Source organism: Phodopus roborovskii, unplaced genomic scaffold (genome assembly GCF_943737965.1).
Source record: "Phodopus roborovskii unplaced genomic scaffold, PHOROB, whole genome shotgun sequence".
NCBI classification, from domain to species: domain Eukaryota; kingdom Metazoa; phylum Chordata; class Mammalia; order Rodentia; family Cricetidae; genus Phodopus; species Phodopus roborovskii.
The window spans coordinates 19,034,995-19,061,138 of NW_026126485.1; the positions used below are offsets into that span (position 1 = coordinate 19,034,995).

A 26,144-nucleotide genomic window follows, 5' to 3' on the forward strand; every position below is an offset into this window, starting at 1 on the left:
TGGAGGTTGGGCTGATGTGGCTGCGGCTGTGGCCCCAGTGAGCTGCTGGCTGAGAGGGGTTTGGCTGTGTGTTTGTCCCTGTCTTTCAGATCCTGACGGGCGAGGACTGGAATGAGGTCATGTATGATGGGATCAAGTCTCAGGGTGGCGTGCAGGGCGGCATGGTGTTCTCTATCTACTTCATCGTCCTCACCCTCTTCGGGAACTGTATCCTCCATGGCCAGGGACAGACTGGGTGTGGGTGGAGGAGGAGGGACCCAGATGCCCAGGCTCCTGGCAGTGCCTCCATGCTGCTTTCCCTGACTCCACACACAGACACCCTGCTGAATGTGTTCTTGGCCATCGCAGTGGACAACCTGGCCAATGCCCAGGAGCTCACCAAGGTGGAGAGCGCAGTGACCACCTGCTCGTGGCAGATCATGACAGCAGGGGTTGGAGGGATGTGGGGGAGTGGTCAGGGCTCTTGCTGGGGATGGGAGCACTGGGCTCCCCTGGAGCCATGCCATCCCTGATCGAGCCAGTTTACAGCCCAGAAGGTGAAGGGGATAGCCAGGTCGCTACCTCAAGCCAGGGTTTGAGGAGTAAGGAGTTCCAGGGTAATGGGCTAAGGGTGCAGGTAGAGCTGGACCTCTGGAAATACAACATGGCAAGACTCAGATACAGTGACCAGGAATGCTTCCCACTTCCCCTCCCTCTGGCTTCCATATGGACCCTGCCAGGGGACGGTTGATAGGAGGCCAAGAGACAGGATGCACACAGGTCAGCTGCCTGGGAGGACAGAGAATGTTTACCACCTGTGACCGTGTGCTGAGGAGCTGGTGAGATGAAATGCCCTCGGGCTGGCCTTCCAGGGAAACAGTAAAGAACTGTGGTTCTTTGGGTGCCAGGCACTACTCTGGTCTCCCTTTGGAGGGTCAGAAAGCCAAAGTCCCTTGTCCAAGACAGCTACAGACACTAAGCAGCATACAGCCAGCTTGGTGGCACATCCCTGTGAGCACAACACTGAGCCAGGAGGATTGCAAGTTTAAGACCAGGCTATGCTACATGGCAAGAGCCTGTCTTCCTTCCAAAAAAAAAAAAGTATATATATCCTCACTTCACTCGTGGGGAAACTGAGGCCAGGAAGGGTAGATGTATGTGCCATGCACCCAGGACAGGGAGAGCAAAGGGCAGGAGACAAGGTGTGACGGGGAGATTTGGAAGTGGGAAGAGGGATGAATCCCAGGTTTCATTCATACTCAGTGACAGTGAATTATCTGGGGATACCATGTGACATGCCCCTCAAGGCAGCCTAGGTATCATCAGGTCTCCATCAGTCAGGCACAGGAGACGGGAGGTAACTGCTTTCAGCAATGTATCCCATGCCCCCTGGGGGGGCCCATGAACAGGGCTGCCAGGTTAGGCACTATGCAAAGGAAACTGGACAAGGTGACAGTGGAGGCTGTGTGTCCAGAGATGGGTGCATCTGCCTGCGAGAAGAAACCACAGAGGTGGCACTTGGTGCCCGGGACAGAGGCGTCTTCTTCACAGTTATGGCTAGCTCTGCAAAATTAAAAACACACACAATGCCTGCAGACAGGGTCTTCCTCACAGCCCTGGGGCTCCTCTAGCTTCAGCTTCACGGCCTCATCCCCAGTACCTCAGAACTCAAGATACTAGGGCTGCAGGGATAGGGGCTGCCAACCCTCCATCTGTTGGCCCTGGCAGGAGGGAGGGAGGATTTCCCGGCCCCACCTCCGGCAGGGAAAAGCGGAAGTCTCCCACCCAGGCACAAAGCCAAGAGTTCAGCCACCATGAAGCTGGCTGGCTTGTGTCACCACAGGTCGATCCAGCCCTGAGCTTATCCAAGACACAGGAGGCTGGCAAGGGAGGGCAGGCCAGCTCCACTCCAAAGTGAAGGTGGCCGTTCCCTTACAAACCCCAGCCCTCCCCTTCATCCACTGTACGTTTCACAGTTGTAATCCTCAAGCAAGGAAATGCGCTGTGTGTGGGCCCCACTTTACACATACACCCCTCATCCAGTAGTCATGTCCTGAGCACCTGCGGTGAGCATAGACAACCCTGGCCTGTTGGAGCAGGAATTCAAGCTGTGCAGACAGGCCAGAAACCAGACATATTTGTAAAACCATGTTTATCAGATGGTGCTGAGGAGAAAAATGCAGTGGAGTGGGTCAGGGCATCCTCGAAGTTTAGGTGATGAAGAGACACAGAAATTAAGAGATTTGCTGAAGGTGGTACCGCAGTAAGTGGAAAGGGTGAGGTCAGAACCCAGGCTGTCTGAATCTGGAACTTGTGGTATTCTCCACTGCCTATGAGGTGCTTAACCCTGAATGTGCTTCACACCCTCCCCGGAGCTCGCTGAAAATTCGGAACCCGGGAGGTGGTGCTGGGTGTGCAGGTGCTGCCAGGGCCTGGGAACCTGCATTTGCAGTGTGGAGAGGGGCCGACTGGCTTCCCTGTCACTGAGAGGTTTTAAGGTGGAGGTTATTCCTGACCCCCCCCAAGAACTCAGAAGGTGGGGGCAGCCACCCTGCAGCCTCACCCCAGGGCTCCTCTTATTGGTGGGTTTGTTTTTTGTTTCTTCCTTGTTTTCTCTTTGTCTTTCCATTGGTGGATTTTTCTTTTCTTCTCTCTTCTTTTTTCCCCTTGAGACAGGATCTCACTTTATAACCCTGGCTGTTCCAGAATTAGCTCTGTAGATCAGGCTGGCCTTGAACTTATAGAAATCTACCAGCCTCATAATTGCCGGATTAAAGGCTGGGCCAGCATGTCTTTGATGGTTTTTCTGACTCCCCAACCATCTAGGCAATGGACTGAAGCATAGAGCCCAGCCCCTCCCCATCTTCCCACAATAGATCAGACACAGGACTAGGGGTGCAGCCCAGTGACAGCCCCGTTCTAGGTGGCTTGGAGTCCATCCCCAGCACTAAAAAAGAAGTTGTGGGGATGGAAGTAGGGGAAATTCAGGCATGCTTCCACATGCTGTTATTCCAGCACTGGGGAGGCTGGCCCAGGATGATCTCTAGTTCAAGACCAGCATGGGCTTAAAGGGTTAATGGGCTAATGAGCCAGCTGGTACACAAGGGGATGGCAATTCATTTCACCGCCCAGTCTGACTAGGGACCTTAATTCCAGCTGGTTAACCCAGGCCAGACTTGTTTCTCAGTCCTTCAGATTTTGCCCCTGGCTGGCAGCAAGGTGGGAAGGCGACCCCCAGGCCTGTTCCTGTGACCAGGAATCCCATTTGCTTTCTAGGATGAACAAGAAGAGGAGGAGGCAGCCAACCAGAAACTGGCCCTACAGAAAGCCAAGGAGGTAGCAGAAGTGAGTCCCCTGTCAGCGGCCAACATGTCTATAGCTGTGTAAGTGTCCCCAAGCCTTGGGTGCCATTCAGGGAGGGTTAAGGGGGCCCCTAACTGCTGAGCCTGGGAAAAGTGCTGTTGTCCTCACCCACCTTCACTCGGTGAGTATTTATTGCACGTCCACTATGTACGGGGTCCTGTGGTAATTGCTGGGAAAGAAGCGGCCATGTTGGAGGCGGGACACTTGTATGTATATGTTCCCATCCAGTAATGAGTGAGTAAGTGAGGCGAGTGAGTAAATGGTACCCTGTGGCCCCTCCAGGAAGCAGCTGGGGAGTGGCAGACAGTGAGGAAGCTGGGCTGCACGGCTGTTCCCTGTGTGTGCACCCAGGCCAATTGGGCTGAGCCCTGTGTGTGCACCCTGGGCCAGTGCTCAGTGCTCTGCCACTGTGCTTCACTCCAGCCCCAGTCCCCAAGGTTGTGACTTCATAGCCGGCTGTGGTGGCAAACACCTCACTCTGGAGGCAGGGACAGTATGAGTCTGTATGAGTTCAAGGACAGCTGGATCCAGACTAGGCTTAGTAAGATACTGTCTCCAGAGAACAAACAAACATGTTAGGCAAGGCCTCAGCTAGAAAGAAACAAAACTCAAGGGAAGGCTCTGAGGCAGGGGTGTTTCTGGAATAGGGAAGACACTAGCATGGCTAGGAAAGAGTGGCAAGGAGACAGACTCGGAGAGAAAAGCAGAGAGCAGGCAAGGTCTTGGAGGCCACCCAGAAAACTTGGGTTCTGGTTCCAGGGGGTTTGGGCTCCTAATTAAGTGAGAGCCAGAGAGGGTTCTTGAGCAGTGGAGTGTCTGGACCAGAATAGAATGCTCGAAGCTGCCCTCTGGTTGTTCTTGGAGTGATAGACTGGGGGTGGGGATGGTTATGAGGGCCTGAAGATCAGATTCAGGATCCTGGGCTGCCATGCCAAAGGGATAAGGATTGAGCAGGGCACGGTGGTGGGTGTCACTGGATTCACGTTACATCTAAAGGTAGGCAGACATTTCACTGTGGGTCAGGCAGTAATAGGGAAAGTGTCTTCATTAAAGGAAGGTTCACAAACACCTGCATTCAGAACCACACCCCTGCTGATGGCCAAGGGAAGTGGCTATGGCAGGCCAGGCTTCCAAAGGGCCAGTGATACCCAAAAGGCAGACACCATCAACTGCTTTCCTCCAGGGCTGCCCACACCCCTACCTGCATACCCCAGCTGTCCACAACTGGGAAGAGAAGGATCAAACATTGGCTTCATGTGCCGCCATCTTCTTTCTTTCTTTCTTTCTTTCTTTCTTTCTTTCTTTCCTTTCTTCCTTCCTTCCTTCCTTCCATTCATTCATTCATTGTGGCACTGGGGTGGAACCCAGGGACTCACGTGGTAGGTAGGCCAGCCAGACCCCCACCACTGAGTCATATATCCAGTCCCTCACTGGTAGAATCTAGTCAGGAGCTCTCCTGCAGAGACAGCTGGATCCTGCAAGGCAGGACATTTTAATGGAAGTCCCCAAAGGAGCCAAACTGCTCAGCTCACATTGCTGGAGAAACAGAGAAGGTGCCAAGGTCCCAATATGCCCTTCAGAGGTAGGCTCTCAGTAACCTAACTTCCTCCAAGTAGACTCTGCCTCCTAAAGTTTCTGGCACTCCTCATAAGCCCACAGGGCTATCAGACCAATCACACCTGTCTTCTTAGTAGTGGGGAAGCGACTACTCAGCAATCCAAACGAAAGGGCCAGTAAGATGGCTCTGCTGGTAAAGAAAGACATGGATTCAGTCCCTAGGAGCTTACACAGCGAAGAGAACCGACTGCAAATAATTGTCCTCTGACCTTCACACACTTGCTGTGGCCAGCACCCACATACAAATACATCAATGTAATGTTGAAAGAACCCATTGAGGGTGGGGGTCGCAGCCCTCGTTATCCGACACGCCGCATTGGCACAGCATGCAGCCCCCTTCGTGCTTTGCAGGAAGGAGCAGCAGAAGAACCAGAAGCCCGCCAAATCGGTGTGGGAGCAGCGCACCAGCGAGATGCGCAAGCAGAACCTGCTGGCCAGCCGCGAGGCGCTGTACGGGGACGCGGCTGAGCGCTGGCCCACCGCCTATGCGCGCCCGCTGCGGCCCGACGTCAAGACGCACCTGGACCGGCCGCTCGTGGTGGACCCGCAGGAGAACCGCAACAACAATACCAACAAGAGCCGCGCACCCGACACGCTGCGCACGACCGCGCGACCCCGCGAGAGCGCGCGCGACCCCGACGCGCGGCGCGCCTGGGCGGGGAGCCCTGAGCGCGCACCTGGCCGGGAAGGCCCGTACGGCCGCGAGAGCGAGCCGCAGCAGCGCGAGCACGTGCCGCCCCGCGAGCACGCGCCCTGGGATGCAGACACGGAGCGCGCCAAAGCCGGGGACGCGCCCCGCCGCCACACGCACCGGCCTGTGGCCGACGGGGAGCCTCGCCGCCATCGCGCGCGCCGCCGGCCCGGGGACGAACCCGAAGACAGGCCGGAGCGCAGGCCGCGTCCCCGCGATGCCGCCAGGCCAGCCCGTGCTGCAGACGGCGACGGCGATGATGGAGAACGCAGGCGGCGACATCGACACGGGCCGCCCGCCCACGACGACAGGGAGCGCAGGCACCGACGCAGGAAGTGAGTGGGCTCCGGGAGGGATCTGGGTGCCCAGGTGGACCTTCAAGTCTCTCAGGGCCAAGGAGTTTCCCCAGTAGCTAGGGTGACAGTCACGAGGCCCAGGATACTGGAAGACATGGGGATGTACCCAGTGGCCACAGCCGGGTTAGCAGGTGGGGAAACGGATGCTGTTCGGTGCTGGGATAAACCCAGAGCCTTGTATTCTATGTAAGAGTACAACAGAGCTACAGCCCTCACTGAGGAATTTTAGGGGGGCACTCTGCAGCGGAGCCAGCCTGTCACAGAGGAATTCTAGCCTAGCACTCTATCACTGAGCCACACTTCAGCTCCCCACTAGGCGACTCTAGGCAAACCCTCAGCACTTTACTGCAGGATTCCAGGCAGGGACTCTACCAAGAAACTATACCTCCCATCTCAGCATTATATACAAAAAGTCTAGGGCCCTGCCCTCTGGCTTCCAAAGTGGTGGCTAGAGGACTAACGCATTGTGCATCGTACACAGACCCTAGAGGGAGCCCGTAGTTTCCATCAGATTCATACATCTTTTTCATTCTTGCTGCTTACTCTTGAGTCAGTGTTCTCACCTGTAGATCAAACTCCCCAGAAGTGTCTGAGTGGTTGCTAGAATTAGATAAGTCACCTCCAAGGGCTCTCAGAGCACGAGTGAATGTGAAGCACTAGGGACTCAGCACTTGCAACTGTCATTTTGCCAGCCCTTTGCTTACTTGATGGGCGTGGGGGGAGTCTGAGCTCTCAGACATAAAGAGACATCGTCAGTACCCAACCAGTAGCTACTTTTTCTTACCCTTCTCATAACATTTTGTAATGCTTACGAAGACCCTGAAGTGATTGTCTGTAGAGAGTGCAGGGACTTCTGTGTTGATAGAGACATCCTGTTATAAAACACTGGCCTCAAGCCATGTGCTATGTCACTCCTATGATCCCAATACTTAGGAGGTGGGGCAGGAGGATCTGGACTTCAAGGCCAGCCTTGGCTACATAGTGAGTTTGAGAACACCCTAATGAGTTTGAGATCACCCTGGGCTACATGAGAACCTATCATCATCATTATTATTGTTGTTTAATGTCCTCTTGATCCTCTTCATATTGTTATGAGAGCATCACACTGGTTTCTTGACCCAGGCCTGTGGGAAAGGGGAATTTGTACAACCTACAAGAGTCAGCTTTCTCCTTCTGCTGTGTGAGTCCTGAGGTGTCAGGTGTCTTCTGACCTGTGTGGCACAGCTTGTGACTGGATGGGACTCAGGTTTCAATGAAGCCACAAGACTCCGTGTGCCTAACAAAAGGAGACCAGTGCAGGTCCCAGGACCACATACTGAGTAATAAGGGGTCTCGACTGAATGAATTTAGACAAGGCTCCATGGACAAAACTCACTACCAGGTAGGCAGAGAGTCACGAGTTCAGGCCGGATACCCAAGGAAATCCTGTCTCAGAGCTGGAGAGAAGTGAGAAGGTTGGGGTGAGGAGAAGGAGACTTTTCCTGGAGAGCTAGTCCTGGTCATGGAGACCAACTAGCTCTCCTACTTCCCACTGCTAGTGCCCATGGCACCCTCAAGCATTACATCGCTGCATCTGTTTCCACGGTTCTCCCTTAAACACCATTGTTCCAAATCACCCTTCCCTAGCTTTCTCTCCTGCGTGTTTGCCCTCCACTCAGTGAAGGTGTGAGAAGGGGCATCTGAGCTTAGTACCCAGAGGTGGCTAAAGTGAGGCCCAAGCTCCAGACTCCTGGTAAAGACCTGTGAGCTGCCAAACATCTGCCACTCCACAAACTGTCTCCTGACCAGTCTGGATCAGCTGTTTGCAGCCTAGTTCCAGCTGCATCTGTCACCATGGCAACCGCTCCCCATTGGTTCAAGGAGAGGGTTACTGCAGTCTGAGTTTTCTGCTCACTCTGCCCGTGTAGCAGAGAATCTTGACCCTTTAACACACTCCTCAACACCTCCACTCCATGCACACCAAATTGTTCATTGCCTGTTTTCTTTGTCAAGTGATGCTGAAGCTAAAGGTTTCTATATAGGACCAGATTCCAGCTCGGCCCCATCTGAGCTGGTTCATGAGAGACAAATGTCTTCCCCTTTCTGCCTCAGCTTCCTGCTCTGTTAAATGGGGCTGATCTTGTTAACCATCTCAGTTGCTGTAGTGTATGAAGTCTTGGGAGAGTCAGGAAGTGTGCAGTGAAGTGAAGGCTCACTCAGGAAGTGTGCAGTGAAGGGGATTGCTTTTATGATCTCCAAATGGTCTAGGACAGTTGCCCAGGTCTCCACAGAGTATACCCCAAGGGAGAAGTGCACTGGACCCTGCCTGAGACAAGCTTAATACAGCCAGCTGCCTGTCCTGGACACTGTGGGATAGGCCCAACTTCAGTTTTGTGTATCTTCTGAATCTTCCTTGAAGATACTTAAGGATTAAAATTAACTGGAAATTGAACCAGGCATGATAATGCACATCTTTGATCCCAGCACTCAGGAGGCAGAAGTGGATGGATCTCTGTGAGTTTGAGGTCAGCCTGGTCTACATAGTCCTAGAACAGCCAGAGGTACATAGGGAGACCAGTCTTAAAAATACAAAATCAAGCTGGGTAGTGATGGCAGACACCTTGGGAGCCAGAACAGGTGGATCTCCGAGTTTGAGGCGAGCCTGGTCTTCGGGGTGAGTTCCTGGACAGCCAGGGATGTTATACAGAGAAACCCTGTCTCAAAAAACAAACAGCTAGGCAGTGGTGGCGCGCGCCTTTAATCCCAGCACTCAGAAGGCAGAAGCAGGTGGATTTTTATGAGTTCGAGGCCAGCCTGATCTACAGAGCTAGTTCCAGGACAGGCTCCAAAGCAATATAGAGAAACCCTATCTCACAAAAGAAAAAAAAAAGAAAAAGAAACAGTTAACTGGAAATTTATGGTTGGGCTTTATAGACAGGGCCAGCAAAAATTCCCTAGTAGTATCAGGGGTGTGAGTCAGGGTAGAGCCCCTGCCTAGAATCCCCCAGTGAGGGGTGTGGGTGTGGCTAAGCATTAGACAGCTACCACAGCATGTGTGAGGCCCTGGGCTCCTCCCTAGCACTACAAAGAGTTTACAAAGTGTGATCCTGTTTATCTCAAGAGTTCATAACCACTTGACCTGTCTAGAGCTGTATGACACTCTGTGAAGTGTAGAATCAGTAAATAGTTACTTTTTCTTTCCTTTTGGGGTGGATGAAGCTCAGGGTAGTGGGGCAGACCATCCTATGGTGTGCTGTGGCCCTGGGTTGTGGTCTGGGCAGCTGCAGTGCTGATCCTAACTAGCTCTGCGCTCTTCTGTTTTGGCCTTCTCCTTAGAGAGAACCAGGGCTCCGGGATCCCCATGTCTGGTCCCAACCTGTCCACCACCAGGCCAATCCAACAAGACCTGGGCCGCCAGGACCTGCCACTGGCCGAGGACCTTGACAACCTGAAGAATAACAAGTTGGCCACTGGGGAGCCTGCAAGTCCCCACGACAGCCTGGGCCACAGTGGCCTTCCCCCAAGCCCCACCAAGATCGGGAACAGCACCAACCCTGGTCCCACCTTGGCCACCAACCCCCAGAATGCTGCCAGCCGCAGGATGCCCAACAACCCGGGCAACCCGTCCAACCCCGGCCCCCCCAAGACCCCCGAGAATAGCCTTATCGTCACCAACCCCAGCAGCGCCCAGCCCAACTCAGCAAAGACTGCCAGGAAACCCGAGCACATGGCGGTGGAGATCCCCCCGGCCTGCCCGCCCCTCAACCACACTGTGGTCCAAGGTGAGGGGCTGCAGGGTTGCCAGGCAGTTTTCTCCACAGTCCCTACTCAGAGTTGCAGGAGAAACAAACACTAGACCCTGTGGGAAGCCCTCAGGGGCCTTGGCCTGTGGCCATACCTGCACCCTGCCTTCCCTCTACAGAGCCCACACTGCCACAGTGGAGAAAGGAATCCCCAAATGGAAACTGAGGGCCTGGGGACAGCTTGGAGAGATGGGTGGACACTGCTGTCCAAAGTACACAGAGCAGCTGGAAGCATCGTTGCAAATGGTCCAGGGAGGGGAGGAGCTGGGGACCTGGCCTAGCACACACTCCAGCACCACAGACAACCTACAGTAGTGGTGGGTGGAGGCAGAAAGTTCGAAAGTTCAAGGCCACCCTTAGCTGCATAGTGAATTTAAGGCCAGCCTAGAGGCCGTCTCTGTTAGCAATGTCTTTATCCCAAACACGTATGTCTATCTGAACTGCTGTCGTTGCCACACTTCAGAGTGCTCACATGTTCTCTTAGTCTTGGTAATCAGATGTCTCACACACCAGTGTGGCCCCTAAAGACAACGTGGCAGATTCCTGTGAGGAGTGAGTTGGTGTTTTGAGATAGTGTCTCGCTGTGTAGCCCAGGCTGGCCTTAAACTAGACGTGACTAATTACAGGTGTATGCCACCACACCTGACTTCACTGTGTTGGGTCTTGATAATGTGCTGGTTTTACTAATTTTCTGAAGAAACAGACCCCAGGGAGGCTCAGCCTATCCACCGTCAACCACACAGGACTAAAGAGCCTGCCCAGGGGAAAGGTGCCACAGTCAGGACTGGGTGCTCTCACGGGGGTCTGAGTTCTCTACTCTATGAAGCAGGGCTATGGGCAGCTGCCGCATGCAGGCCCTAGTCACATTAAAAAAAAAAAAAAAATTAAAGGGATCAGAGTCGCCATTACCCTTTAGAATGTTTGGGAACTGGCATTCTTGGGCCAGGTTGCCCAGTTCAACAACAAACAGCTCTGCAGCTTCGCAGTGTGTGGGCCTTAGACTGGCTACTTCACTTTCTCTGTGCCTAGATTCCTTCTGCCCGATGGAGAACATGGGCACCAAACCCGTAGGGTCCGGTAATGCCTGGTGCACGCGAAGCTCTTTCTCAAATGTCCTGTGCTTAGTGTCAGCTCCAGGCATGACCAGGAGCCCAAAGCTTTGTGGGAAATCATGGAGGAACCCATGTTTATTCTTGTCCCAACAGTAAACAAAAATGCTAACCCAGACCCACTGCCAAAGAAAGAGGAAGAGAAGAAGGAGGAAGAGGATGCAGACCCTGGGGAGGACGGCCCAAAACCCATGCCGCCCTACAGCTCTATGTTCATCCTCTCCACCACCAATCCGTGAGTAGCAGAGGCCTGGCCAGGCTCCCCAGGGCAGGGAGGGCAGGCTGGGCACACAGTGGGAGACGTGTTCTTGAGTCTGCAGAAGCCCTCGGGAACAGGAAACTGGACCCTCTTGCTTCACTCATAGAAGATGAAATCTTCTGGTCATATACTGCCCTGGAAAAGACCCTCCCTGCCATGAGGTGGAAAACCACTGCCATAAATGCCCACCGGTGCCATGCTGGGAGGGGGCGACCTTTAGAAATGACTGCCTTGTGTAGTACAGAGCCTGAACAACCTGTGTGTCAGCCATGCATCTGAATCCTGTGCCTAACCATTGCTTCACAAAGATGTGGGCTCTGGGCCCTGCACATCCACTTTTCAAGTTCAGCTTTTCTCCTTTACTAAACAAATGTTTAAGTGTCAGTTAATGCTCAGTGCTGTTCTAAGTGCTTTATACATTTTTTAAAAGTTCAGAATAGCCTCTTAGCATTGGTCCAGTGAGTGCAGGCAGAGCTTGGGCCAGATCAGGCTGCTTCCAATGGCCCCAGGGTTTGCTTGTTCCGGTGGTCCTGGGGATGGACCAGGCAAGCATTCCACCATCGGAGCCCCAGCCCCAGAAGTTTTCCTGTTGGTGGTGGAAGTGATGGGATTGGCTTTTGGTTTTGTTTCTAGTTTTATTTGTCATTGTGGTGTCTGTGATGTGTGCTCGCATGGTTCCTGTGTGGAGGTCAGGACACTCTGGAATCATTGGTCACTGTTTTCCTTCCATCTCCACGTGTGTCCCACTGATTGGACACTGGGCCCCAGGTTAGCAGGGCCAGCACCTTTATGTCTCCTTAACACTTGTCTTTTGCTTTGTTTTGCACATGTGTTGTTAATGTTGTATTTGTGTGTATATGTCTTTTTTCAGTTGTGTGATTTGTTGTGTGTGATTTGCTGGCGTGTGTGTTTCATTGTGTGTTTGTGTGATCACGTTGGCCCTGAACTCATGCCATAGTCCAGATTGTCTTGAACTCTTAGTGATTCCTCGGCCACAGCCTCCCTTAGGCTCAGATTACAGACAGGAGCCACCACACTGGCTTCTTTTTTTAGACACTAGAGTATTTCACCCGTGGAAAACCTAGCCTTGAGGTGGCTCAGTGGGTCGGGCACATGTTGCCAAGCCTGCCAACCTGAGTTCGGTTCCCAGGGCTCACAGAATCAGCTCCCACAAGTTGTCCTCTGCTCTGCACAGGCAAGCGTTGGCCCAACCACCATACCCCACACACAAATAAATAATGTAATCAAGAGAAGGAATAAATGAAGTTATTCTGTGTCCTGTAGAATCTTTGGTGGCAGTGATTCCACAGCCTGGGAAGCCAAGTCCTCCATTTGTTTGCAGGGCAGGAGCTCTTCCACGGCAGCACGGCTGCCTCAGTCATCGAGAGTCCTTGACAGATGGTTAGGGTGGGTCGGTAAAACGGGACTGTGGCCCTGTAGGTGAGAGGAGGGGAGAGCTCACGAGCCTGCAGTCTGAGTGGCTCCCTGCTCTGCCCACAGCCTTCGCCGGCTGTGCCATTACATCCTGAACCTGCGCTACTTCGAGATGTGCATCCTCATGGTCATTGCCATGAGCAGCATAGCGCTGGCCGCTGAGGACCCTGTGCAGCCCAACGCGCCCCGCAACAATGTGAGTCCCAGCTCTGCCCTCACTGGGGGATTCTAGGAGGGATTCTACCTCTGAGCCACACCCAGTCCTCACATGGCCAGCAGGTCTTACCCTACGGCAGGAGCTATGGAGGATTGGAAGCAGACAGACTCTGGTGGTCATGACCACCCTCTGCTGGTCATGTTCAGTAATTACCAGCTGTTGAACATGTAGCTACCACCTCACCCCCCCCAATACACACACACACACACACACACACACACACACACACACACACACACACACACACACGGTGTCCTCGGTGGCTCTAGGATCAGGGACAAAGGCCATTTTTGCTAATCCAGGCAGAAACAACTAAAGCCCAGCACTCAGGGCAGGACAGTGGAGTAAGGAAGGTCCATCATCTCGGACTGAGTGGTACCTTCAAAGTGAAAGAGAGCCAGATGCCCAGGTGGCCCCAGAGTTTAGAAGATGCTCCTGAAAACAGGAGAGTCCAGGTCATAGACACTGGCCAGTCCACCCCATCACCCTAAGGACAGTCACCCCCAAGATGGAATGGACTCTCCTCCAAGGCCCTCCTAGTCCACAAGGGGCTTGGAGTACATGAGAAAGACACTCTTGGTAACCAACCTTCAGCAGGGTAAGAAAGTAAGACTTGCTGCCATCTGCTGGACACTTGTTCACAACCTACACATCTTTAATCCTGCCTGGGAGGTGAAAGCTCTGCTTCTGCGGAATTTCCAGGGTTCCCACATCCCAGAGCGCACTGGTAGGTTTACCAGGAGTTGGAGCAAGCCTGTGATTGGGTTCCCCTGCCCTTTGTCCCTGCAGGTGCTGCGGTATTTTGACTATGTTTTTACAGGCGTGTTTACCTTTGAGATGGTGATCAAGGTAAGAACAGTATTGGGACTTCCACAGACCTTCAGAGAGGAGAAAGGTTCAATCCAAGTGTGTGTGGGGGCAGTTACCAGACAGTGTGATGGAGAGAGGAAGGGGGAGGGGGAGGGCAGGTAAGAGCAGGAGGTAAGGCTAGACCGTGCCTGGGACTCTGCTTGAGTGCTCTTGAGCACCCTCTGGCATTTGGCAGGTGAGGGGATTGTCAGGGACCGAGGAGGCCATGATGAGGGCAGCGACCACAGATCACGGAGAAAGTAAGAGGTGGACAGCAACTTGGGAGGCTCCAGATACAGGATCTACAGGTCTTGCTGATGCTTGCTGTCCTGTGGGGTTGAGGCAAAGCATACTATGAGACTTAGACTTGAGAGCTGTCAAACCAGGCTCCCTTTCCTCCAATGGGCCACCTGCCATCTGTGATATGAGGTCCTGCCAGCCCCTCCGTCCCCAGGTGGGTGTTGTCCTAGAGAAGGTTGAGGGCTCTGAGCAAACTGTCCTCTCCCTCTAGATGATCGACCTGGGCCTCGTCTTGCATCAGGGGGCCTACTTCCGTGACCTATGGAACATTCTGGACTTTATAGTGGTCAGTGGGGCCCTGGTGGCCTTTGCCTTCACGTAAGTCTCCATGCAAGGCTCCCCCACCCCCAGTCTGAGTACTGCTGTCAGATGTGGGTCATATTCTGGAGTTCCAAGATGGGAATGAGAGCTATGGGCCAGCAGGGGTGGGAGTATGCCCACTGGAGCTGCAACTGGCTTTGTGCATGCCATCACCACTAGGGAAGGGAGGGAGGGAGGGACCAGAGCCACCTTCCGCTCCTCCCACAGCAAGGTGGCAGCCACTTGCTGTGCTGCTTGTGGTCCTCTTGCCTCTGGGGACATCTCATCTCCCTCCCCACAACCCCCCTACGTGTTGTCTCTTTGGGTTACCCCCGAAAAGACAGTCATAAAGCAAGTGTGCATGAGATCCCCATCCCACCTGTGCCCCAAGGCACTCACCATACGCCTGGTGCTCTACTTCTGTGTGTCTCTGTCCTCCTGAGGCTGCTAGGATGCTCTGCCCTCAGCAAAGTCATATACTGTGGAACCACTCCACATCCGGGTTAGAGGTGGTAGTTTCAACTATGGCTCTCAGTTTCTGAATGACCATTTTAAAATGGCAACCATTTCAAGATGGCATCCAATTTCTGAGTTACCATTCCAAACTAGCACCTACTTCATAGCGGTGCTGGAGAGCAGGGCAGCCATTCTAAGATGACCTGTGAATTCTTGCTGTCATTCCAAGATGAAATTACAGAGTTTAGGGGTCATTGCAAGATGGTGCCTCGGCCTGGCAATGGTGGTGCCCACGAAGATGGTGCCTAAGTTCTAGACAGCCATTCCAAAATGACTCCTTAGGTCTGGGCAGCCATCCCAAAATGGAGTCCAGGTTCTTGAAAATCATTTCCAGATGGTGCTCAAGAAGCAAATGACCATCCCAAGATGGCAGCTGAGTTCTAGAAAGCCATCTCAAATGCTCAAGGGATAAGAAGCGATTCCAAGATGTTAACTGACACCTCACCATCATTCCAAGATGGTGCCTAAGTTCAGAATGGTCATTTCAGAGTGTCACCAGAGGTCTGTACATCCACTAATGTGGTATCTCGTGTCTCTGGCCATTCTCAAAGGCACATGAGCTCTGCCAGCCCAAGATGGAGCCCAGTTTAGGTCTAGTTGGCCAGAGAGCCCTGAGATCCCTGGCAGCATGCGCCACAGGCCATCTTCCACCGCAGACATCTATATTAGGGAGAGACCTAACTTGCTCCTTGTCCAGAAATCTATCTTGGGAACCAAAGCTGTGCCTATCATATGAGTCATTCCCAGGAAGGAAGGATGTACAGGGTCCCTGACCCAGCTCACCCAGCACAGAGACAGAGCTGAGGGTTTCTTTGAGCTGTCTCATTGGCTGTCCTCAATAGGCATGGCCTCTCAGCCTGCTCCCTCACCTGGCACTGGGTGCCTGTTTTCTCACAGAGGGCCTGGACTGTTACCAATTTGCAGGTGAAGGGCTACAATAGGCCCTCCCAGGTTGCCCCCTGGGGCACAGCAAGCTGTGGTTGTGGTAGACATAAAGCAGTGTTTCCATAGCCTGCAAGCCTGACTTGGCCAGACTCCTAGTCCTCTTTCCTTCTTATCTACTCTCCTGCCTCTCTCTCCCTGCCCTCCTTGTATTCTCTTCTCTTCCCTTCTCTTTTTTCTGGTCCTGAGGGTGGAGCCAGGGGCCTTTGCACCGAGCCGCAAGCGGTGCTCCCAGCCCTAGAGTCAAGTTTTTAATGTTCTCATGAATTCAGTGCAGATATAGTGCTACCCTATGCTTCTAGAATTCCTTGTTTTTAACTTCTTTTTTCCAATTCCTGTGCAAAAGAAGGTCAGACCAGGGGTGTCCATGTGCCTGTGCAGGCTGGCAGTGCTAACAGAGACTGGCATTGAAAGTATGGGCCAAGGATTCTCTTGGAATTTTGGAAGAACTTGGAATTGTGGATCTTGCTGTGGGATGGGAGAGGAGACCCCCTGACCCCCTACCTCACTGCCAAGAATCCACTTAGCCCTGCCGCTTTTCACCAAAGACAGGACTGCAGCTCAGTGCAAGCTGGCCAGCGCCTTGATTAAGCCACTCCTGCATACCCAGCAGCAGGGGTGACAGTTGCCACTGGCTTCCCAAGAGAAGCTTCAGAACCTCCCTTGTCCCCAAGTTCCCAGCAGCAGGCTTCTGCTCACTTGTGCCGGGGGTGTCCTAACTTGTGGACTCTTTGCTTACTGTGTCCTCGTTGATGTTGTGGTAGGGTGTCAGTGTGCTGCCTTCCTTTTCTTTGTCTGTCCCATGAGCCTGTCTACTCACAGATAAGGTGGAAAGCCCAGCAGGAGTGAGTAGTACCTCCAGCTGGGTGTGGTGGCAAGTGTGAGGTTGAAGCAGGAGGATTGCTGATCTAAAGCCAACCTGGGCTACAGAGTAAAAGTATCTAAGAAAAGGGAGGAAAGAAGAAACAGTTTCCCAAGTGTGGTAGCCTCTCAGTGCTTCAGTTTCCCTGTGCAGCAGGCTCAAATGAGAGGGAGCGCCTTGTGTGTCATCTGAGATGCCATTGCTCCAGGATAGTGATCCCCACTCTACAGCTGAGAAACTGAGGCTGCAGTGGGGTGTGTGCGGAATGGAATCCAGGCCCACAGCCTGTCGAGAAGGTCTGGGAGGCCAAGGAGCAGAATGAGAAGGAGGGAGGCTGCTCCCTTCTTGGGTATGAAGGATTGAGGCAAGGACTCTGATTGCCTGCCTGTGCCGAAGCCCTCTGAACGATCCCACCCTGCTCTCCTCACCCATATCTGTATGTGTGATCTGTGTAGGTATAGATGTGGGTGTGCATACGTGTGCTCTCTGTCCACTAACCATGCTCCACCTTCCATGCACCGTCATTAACAAGCCATCTCATATGCTGTCGCCATGAGGGACCTCACGCTCAGTGCCCATGCTTTGGAGCAGCCAGCTGACATGTCACAGTAGCTGCTAGATCATGATCGCACCCTCACTGCCAAGAGTCCACCTAGTGCCACTGTCTCCCTCCCCCCCAGGGCAGGTCATCGGCCTGCAGAGCTGGCAGAGGGTGCCTTGTTCAAGCCACTCATGCACCCTCAAAGCCACACTCCCCACAAGTAAAGAAGGGGCTTGCCAGCCACACCCTCAACAGCCCTGTCCCAGAAGGAAGGTTCAGGCTCAAAACGCACACACATGGGTTTGAATCTCAGTCTGCCACTTTCTGGCTGTGCCCTTGGAGTAGTTACTCTCCCTGTCTGGGCTTCAGCTTCCTCATCTGGAAAATGGGCACAGTGGTGCCATCCTCCTGCAGGTAACTGCAGTGACACGAGACTCAGTAGCACATTAGGGGAAGTCTTGGGAGGGCAGTGGAGCTCAGTGGTAGTGCCACCCTGGTGTTCAGGAACTCTGGGTTCAAACAAAAGATGAGATAGATGTCTATTCCATTGGAAGCATCGCTAAAACCCATGGGGAAGGGCCTGTAGACTTACAGGAAGGTCTGAAAGCCCGGAACCTCAGGCTCGGTAGAGATATTTGTAGATATTAAGCCAATCATTGTTGAGAAAACAAAATTACTAGGCATAATGTGATGCCTAGAATCCCTGCTTCTCTGGAGGCTGAGACAGGAAGATCGCAAGGTCAAAGACTGCCAGAAAATTTTGCAAGACCCTATCTCAAAATAAAATGTAAAGAGAAATCTCCATGTGTGGCTCAGAGATAGAGCCCCTGCCTAGAATCCCCCAGTGAGAGACTGGGGGCGGCTCAGCAGTAGAATGCTGACCTAGCATGTGTGATGCTCTGGATTATGTCAGCAGCAACTCTCCTTCCAGACAACTTCATCCACCAGAGTGACACACACATCTAATCCTAGCTGTTTAGAAATTTGAGGCAGGAAAATCAGTTGTTCAGGCCAGCCTAGGCTACATCTTGACATGAGTCAGTATAAGCCAAGGTGGAGGTTACTGATACTGAAGCATCATGAAGACAAGCCCATTTTCCAGATGAAGCTTGTTGGCAGTCAAGGCAGCATTCAAACCTCTTGTTTTCTCCCCCTGAACCTCAGCTACAGCAAGCTGGGCCCCTGTACCAGGACCGCTGCAGGAAGCAATCCTGCTCTTGGCAGTGACCGAGTGTCGAGTTCACCCAGGGTAATAGGAAGCCCCAGGGCTGCCTCACTCCTTCAAAATTTGCCTTTTTGAGCTTCTGTCAGGGCCATGTCCTGCCCAGTGCAGAGACTGAGGAGGGGCTGGCTCCTCTGGTCCCTGGGGTCCCAGTGGGCCCATGTGTGTCTGTGTGTGTCCTGTGTTCTCTCTGAGGCCACTCACGATTTGTCTCTCCTTCCGACGCCACCTCACCAGGAGCAGTACACGGTAAAGTGCCTCTCTCTCTCTCTCTCTCTCTCTCTCTCTCTCTCTCATTCTGTCTTGTCTCCCGTGCCCCGTTCACAGCCATGTTGGTGCTGGCCTTCTTTTTTCTGTGACCTTTGTTCTTGCTGGTGTCCTGTTACTTACCATGACCAGAGCAGGCTGCAGTGTGGAAAATGGGCTATCCAGGGAGGAGGTGGCCGTGGCAATGAGGAGCATCTGCCTGGCACATCTTTCTAGCCCACTGTGGTAGCACACCTAGCACTTGGGGACAGAGGCAGGAGAATCTTGAGTTTCAGGTTAACCTGATTTACATATTGTGTCCTTGCCTCAAAAACAAAAAATATATGCACACACACACATACACATATGCATATGTTTGTATATATGTAATTGTTCTTCTTTAATACATAACAAGCAGTTAGAAATAAGAAACACTGATCAGTGAACAAAAGTGTGTAAGTGGAAATATCAAGGCTGGGTAGTAGTGGCGCACACCTTTAACCCCAACACTTGGGAGGCAGAGAGGCAGGCGGATCTCTGAGTTTGAAACCAGCCTGGTCTACAGAGTGAGTTCCAGGACAGCCAGAGCTACACAGAGAAACCCCATCTCTAAAAACAAACAAGTTTTTTGGCAGGGCATGATGTTGTACACCTTTTAACCCAGCATTCAGAAGGGGAAACAAAAAATAGGCAGATTGCTGAATTCAAGGCCAGCCTGGCCTACACTGTCTGTAAGACCCTGTCTTCAAGAACAGCAAAAGAAAAACGTTTCATAGGAAGCCAGGGACTGTGACCGGAAGTTAGGCCGGGCAGCAGTGGGTTGGGCTAGACTGCAAAGGGCCTTGGCATGCCAAACCAAAAAGTCTGCCTTGCTCTTTAAGAACTCAGATTTGGGGAGGATCCTCTGTAGAATGGAATGGTGATCAGTGTGTGTGAAAAGACAGGAAGTAGAGAGATGTGTGAGGTGATACAGTCTGACATAAAAAGGTGCCCCCACCCTTGAACAGTAGATACTTGGAACAGCACCTTCTGGGGCTTGAACGTGAAGACAGCAGACAAATATGACTAGGATTTGTGTTTGGGCCCAGGGGGCGAGGGGCCCATTAACCTCAAGCTCTTGATAGCCCCCTGCCATACCACCCTATTAGGGAGCCAACGTGGGTAGCTAAGAGCCCCCTGTGTCTTTGGCGTTTCCGTGGGTAAGCCCAACAAGCCCTAGTCTTTGCCACTGGCAGAAATAGATGGCAGCCTTGACAGACTGAGGTAGCAACCAGAGCTGAGACCATGTTGGCATTTGAAAGGACCAGCCCCTAGTCACTTGTGTCCTTCATCTTAGGGGACTTGTGGGGTAGATCTCATCTAACAGTGCACCAGCCTTCCAGGTCAAAAGGTAGGCTACAAAGAACAGTGGTAGAGTTGATAGAAAAGGCTGCACTGGTGGTGCACTCTTTGATCCCAGAACTTGGGAGGCAGGTGAAGGAGGAGCTCTGTAGTTCCTGGCCAGCCACAGCCCCATAGTAAGACACTGTCTCCAAAACAAACAGACAAAAAAGAAAAAAAAATGGGGAAAAAAGTCTTCAGAGGCTCAGGACCCCTTCAAAGCCTCGTGGTTTCCAGACCAAACTAGAGCATCCATCAGAAAAGAATGGGATGTGCCTGGCTCATCCCAGACCTGAGCCAGGCAAGTGGGACCACATGGGCCCCTCCCCAGCCTGACTTCCACTCCATCTCTTCCCCTCCCCAATCCTGGCATCCCCCGACAGTGGCAATAGCAAAGGAAAAGACATCAACACCATTAAGTCTCTACGAGTCCTCCGGGTGCTACGACCTCTCAAGACCATCAAGCGGCTGCCAAAGCTGAAGGTGAGACTGGGGGGTGGGGAGAGGCCCCAGGGGCCGACCACACAGATGGAATGGTGTGGCACATTGCTCCAGAACACTACACTGAGAAACACACCATGGTGCGCACTTGGAATCCCAACACTTGGGGGCTAAGGGAAAACAGCCTCAACTTCAAGGTTGGCCTGGATCCACAGGGGACCGCTGTCACAAAACACATTGAAGTAGCCAGGCAGTGATGGTACACACTTTTAATTCCAGCATTCAGGAGGCAGAGGCAGGTAGATCTTTGTGAGTTCAAGGCCAGCCTAGTCTACAGAGTGAGCTCCATATTAGCCAGCACCACACAGAGAAACCCTGTCTCAAAAACAAACAAAAAAACACATTGCCTTGTAGCCTTTGTATGTGGGTGTACTTACTAGGCTTGTCCAGCAGATGGCAGAAAAGGGGTTGGCTGGCAGAATCTGCCCCAGGTCAGGACTCCTTTTGTTGGGTCAGCAGCACAGAGACAGAGTAGACCCTAGGTGAGGTGGCACTAGTTCCAGGATAGCAGAACTATAACAAAAGTGGGGCATGGGATTGTATCTCAGTTGGCAGGGTACTTACGTAGTGTACAAAAAGCACTAGGTTCCATATCCAGTGATTCAAATTGTGGTGGAGGCAGAGGATTAGAAAATCCTTTTAAGGCTCACCTGGGCTACATGAGACCCTGTCCAAAAATGGTTACGAGGCGCCTGGAACAAGACACCTACTGTGTGCACAGCCACCATACTGATGTTAGAGGACAAGGGTGAGGAAAAGTCCATCTTCCAATATTTTCAACCCAGCTGTTAGAACCTGCAAATGCCTCGGGTGTGGAGGGGCAGCCCCGCTTCCAACCTCACGCCTCTTCTTCTGACGCAGGCTGTGTTTGACTGTGTGGTGAATTCCCTCAAGAACGTCTTCAACATCCTCATTGTATACATGCTCTTCATGTTCATCTTTGCCGTGGTGGCTGTGCAGCTCTTCAAGGGCAAGTTCTTTCACTGCACCGATGAGTCCAAGGAGTTCGAGAGAGACTGTCGGTGGGTGGCCCTGATGCCTGGGAACCGTGGCAGGCAGGGGAGGGTGAGGGACTGGGCCGGTGGTCTGGACACTGAGGCAGAGCAATGACTCCGAGTCAGCTCGGGACTAGAGTGAGATTTTTAAAGCCGGGTGTGGTGGGACACACCTAGGACCTCAGCACTTACAACCTAAGGCAGGAGGATCGCCCTGAGTTTTGAGACCAACCTGGGTAAACAGAGTGAGCACGTGTCTCAAAAAATATTGTGCATGCTTGGCGTGTACAAAATAAGGCTCAGGTCTACTCCCTGGCACTAAAAATAATAACAAGGAGGACATAAAAACCTGAGTGATGTGAGGTACAGACCCGTCACCCCAGCCCAGACCAGCCTGGGCTACACAGATAGACCCAGTCTCATGAAAGCAAGTGAGAAGCAGTTTCAGAGTCCACAAACCAGGTTAAGCCATTCTCCTTGTTGTTCTTTTGCTATAATTCTTGCCTAAGAAACACAAACACGAGACTCAGCGCCCACATGGAGATTATTGATAGAGGGGAGAGAAAGGGGAGGTAGCTGGTGGCCAACCGAAAGCAGGGGAGAGAGGTAGAGAGAAGGGGGAAAGAGCAAGGGAGAGAGAGAGAACAAGAGAGCGAGCAAGAGAGAGAGAGAGAAGGAGCAAGAGAGAGAAGGAGCAAAAAAAAAAAAGAGAGAGAGGTGTCCTTGGCGTGCTTGCTTTAAAAGGGAAACACACATGTGTAACTGAGTTCCCTGGCAGCCAGGTAAAGCTTGAGCAGCCATAAGTCATGATGCAGAGAAGACTTGGCCATGAGCATCCCGCCCATCATCGGGGGTTCTCAACTGCTGGTGCCCAACGCTCCTAATTTCCAGTGGTCCCTACACAGATCTGTAGTCCCTCCTTGGGTCCTGTCTGAGCAACCCTGTTCAGATGCTTCCCGGGTGCAGTGGCCCAGGCCTGTCATCCCACTTCTTAGGAGCCAGACTTCCCAGCCAGCCTGGGCTATGTTGTGAGCCCTGCCATGCAGAAAGGATCCTAGACTCTTGGTGGTGTTTGGAACTCACTCCTTCCTGCTCTAAAAGCAGCAGCCGTTGCCTCTTGAGGTGTGAGAACGCTGTGTCCCTGTGTTTGCCTCCCCATCCCGTCTGCCCCCACACCCACACTCAAGCCAGGGTCTCGGCTCCCACAGGGACAGCGCTGTGGGCCTCCAGGCGGCACAAGAGGCCTTGGGGAGGTGGTGGCGCCCTGCTCTAACCAGCTCTCTGTGACAGAGGCAAGTACCTCCTGTACGAGAAGAACGAGGTGAAGGCCCGGGACCGGGAGTGGAAGAAGTACGAGTTCCACTACGACAACGTGCTCTGGGCCCTGCTCACGCTCTTCACCGTGTCCACGGGCGAGGGCTGGCCGCAGTGAGTGGCCCGCGCTGAAGGGCAGGGGCCGGGGACCCCGGGAACGGGGAGCAGAGGGGAGGAGGGGAAAGAGGGCGTCGGTGGCCCTGTGCCCAAGGCTGTTAGCAAGATTGCACTCTCTAGTTTAGGGGCTGTCCTCGAGCTTTGGATGCTGAACTCTGGCCTAGCTATTGGGAAGCCCAGGTTCCTGTCCCATCAGCACAGATATGAACTTAAAAACAACAGCCTACTGGGCATGGTGGCCACGACTTTAACCCCAGCATCCCCACTGGCGGCAGCAGGGGGTCTTTGTGAGCCTGATGACCTGATTGAGCTCTAGACCACCTGAGGCTGCACAGTGAGACCCAGCAACCACATGGTGGCTCACAACCATCTGTAATGAGATCTGGTGCCCTCTGCTGGTGCGCAGGCATACATGCAGACAGAACACTGTATGCATAATAAGTAAATAAATCTTTAAAAGGTAACTTTAAAAATAAAATAAAAATTAAGAAGAAAGAAAGAGCTTTGGGGCTGAGGGGATGGGTCAGTTGGTAAAGTGCCTGAGTTTGAATTCTATCACCCACAGAACAGCCAGGCGTGAAGACACACACCTCAAACCCCAGCACTAATGCTGGAGCTCAATGGTTGTCAGCTTAGTTAAACCATCAGGCTCCAGGTTCAGTGAGAGACCCTGTCTTCAGGAATAAGGCAGGGTCAGCAAGGTAGCTCATCAGGCAAAGGGAGCCACGTGGTGGAAGTAAGGACACAATTCCCAAGTTATCTTCTGACCTGCACAAATAAACACATTTAAATGTTGGGGCCCAGTGGGCAAGAATATTTGCAGTTCTTATAAAGACCTGAGTAGTTCCCAACAGCTAAGTCTGGTGACTCACACCACCTGTGACTCCAGCTCCAGGGGGTTCAGCATCTCCTCTGGCCTCTGTGGACATCCACCTCATACTCACACAAACACACACACGCACACACAATTAAAGATAAACTTAAGCCAAGCAGTGGTGGTACACATCTTTAATCCCAACATTCAGGAGGCACAGGCAGGTGGATCTCTGTGAGTTCAAGGCCAGCCTGACCTACAAAGTGAGTGCCAGGACAGGCTCCTAAGCTATACAGAGAAACCCTGTCTCAAAAACCCAAAAGGAAAGTCATAGCCACACAGAAATGATTTGTCAAGGTACCCATGTTCGTCATGGTGCACATATACATTTACCACGTCTGCCATACACAGGCACGTCTTACACACCAATCTTTTTCTTTGATTAGAGATCATTTACAGAGCAAAAGACAGTCATGAACACTGCATTCACCAGACACAATGTGTGTGCGTGCGTGCGTGCGTGCGTGTGTGTGTGTGTGTGTGTGGTGCTGGAAATGGCCTCACACATGCAAGGCACCAAGCCCCACCAAGAGAATTTTTGAGCAGTGAACATCCTGTCATCTTTACAGAGCTGTTTTGACCAGGCCCCTTACTCACTGCTACTGAACCTCCTTCACCCCCACCACCACCTGTGTTTAAATGCCCCTGACTGATGTCTGCTGCCAAGATGCCCTACCTTGTCTCTCACCACAAGCCTGGCTTTAGATACGTGTTCTTTAGAAGAGTCTCCAAACTACTGATGTCATTTTTCTCCCCAATGGCTGCTGGGAAAGCCTGTGAAATGTCCAGCATCACCTGGTACATAATCAAGCCAGTGCTTCTCAGAAGGCATTGACTGGCTTTATCTCTTTTCCATCTCCTCTTGTTCCCTCCACTCCTGTGCCCCTGTGCTTCCCACCCCCTTTCTGGCCTCCTTCCCACACTCCACAGGGTCCTCAAGCATTCTGTGGATGCCACTTTTGAGAACCAGGGCCCCAGCCCCGGGTACCGCATGGAGATGTCCATCTTCTACGTGGTGTACTTTGTTGTGTTTCCCTTCTTCTTCGTCAACATCTTCGTGGCCTTGATCATCATCACCTTTCAGGAGCAGGGAGACAAAATGATGGAAGAGTACAGCCTGGAAAAAAATGAGGTACACAGCATGCTCTTGCTCAGAAATTAAAAAAGGAAAGACATGACTGCTCCTGAGTATGGTAGAGGAGGTGGTTTATTATAGATTTGAGGGAGAGCATAGCCAGGGGCAGGGACATCTGAGAGAGTCCAGAGTGGACACGACCCTGAGCCAGGACATGTGAGGGGAGGGGGAAAGACAGAGGGGAAATGAGGGCTTCTCCAAGAGGGGCCAAAAGGGTTGGCCTGGGTCAAGAGACTAGCCAAGAGGGTATAGAGTAGATCAAAAAGTCCAGGTAACTAAAATGGCTATATTGTATAGGGAAGAGCAGCTCAGCTCCTGAGCAGGGGAATTTAGGGTAGGAGCTAGGGTGTGCCAGCCATACCCTAAAACAAGTAGGGACTGAGGGGTTCTGGGAAAACCTGGCAGCCAGATCGACTTTGGTACATTGAATAGGCATCTCCACTAGCCATTTGTCCAGAGTTTGAGACCTAATGTCCCAGTCTTCTTGCTGATCGTGATAAGTGAACAAAATCTTTTCTATGACTGCTTCCTGTTAACACTGGGGACCCAAGACAGAATTGTTGGCCAAGGCCTTGAAGAGCAGGCTGTTTCACTGGCTAGTCAGGCTCTGCAGGACCATCTGGGGCTAGAAAAGTATAGGCCTTATTGGAACAGTCTGTGAGGCTGGACCACCTAGGTTGACTTAGTTAGGGTTTCTGTTGCTGTGAGGTGACACCATGACCACCTTAACTTGTATAAAGAAAACATCTTATGGGGGTGGCTCACTTACAGTTCAGAGGTTTAGTCCATTATCATCATGGCAGGAAAAGTGGTGGTATTCAGGCAGACATGGTGCTGGCTACATCTTGATCAGAAGGCAGCAGAAGGTGGCCTGTGACACTGAGAATAGTTTGAGAATAGGAGAACTCAAAGCCCACCGCCACAGTGACACACTTCCTCCAACAAGGTCGCACCTCCAAGAGTGCCACTCACTTTGGGGACCATTTTCTTTCAAACCACTTCCTGGGGCTAGCTGCTGGATGCAGAGGCTCACGCTGATTGGAATTCCATCAGAAGCATGTCGGGCTGGCTGATTGGTTTGGAGTAGTTTGCAGTAGTTGACTGGAAATCTGCTGGAACCATTATACAGAAGGTAAAGTTAAGGAGTTTAGGGGAAAGTTTTTTATCCAGCATTTGCATTTGAAACTTCTAGGCCTATGGTCCTGGTAGTTGCAGGAGGGGATTCCCAAGACCAGAAAAAGGG

At 52.4% G+C, this 26,144-nt stretch overlaps 1 protein-coding gene across 3 annotated transcripts in view; it reads left to right on the forward strand.

Moving 5' to 3' along the window:
• The window catches only part of LOC127229890 (voltage-dependent P/Q-type calcium channel subunit alpha-1A), a 164,928-nt gene that overhangs the window by 88,019 nt on the left and 50,765 nt on the right, over window positions 1–26,144 (forward strand). For all 3 annotated transcript variants that reach the window (XM_051194965.1, XM_051194964.1, XM_051194966.1), the window contains exons 15-27: window positions 90–207; window positions 316–383; window positions 3,256–3,362; window positions 5,311–5,985; window positions 9,322–9,767; window positions 10,994–11,132; window positions 12,657–12,786; window positions 13,597–13,656; window positions 14,168–14,274; window positions 20,349–20,448; window positions 21,328–21,488; window positions 22,752–22,889; window positions 24,697–24,898. In XM_051194965.1, coding sequence (XP_051050922.1) covers window positions 90–207; window positions 316–383; window positions 3,256–3,362; window positions 5,311–5,985; window positions 9,322–9,767; window positions 10,994–11,132; window positions 12,657–12,786; window positions 13,597–13,656; window positions 14,168–14,274; window positions 20,349–20,448; window positions 21,328–21,488; window positions 22,752–22,889; window positions 24,697–24,898 — 2,451 coding nt within the window. The remainder of the gene's footprint in view (window positions 1–89; window positions 208–315; window positions 384–3,255; window positions 3,363–5,310; window positions 5,986–9,321; window positions 9,768–10,993; window positions 11,133–12,656; window positions 12,787–13,596; window positions 13,657–14,167; window positions 14,275–20,348; window positions 20,449–21,327; window positions 21,489–22,751; window positions 22,890–24,696; window positions 24,899–26,144) is intronic.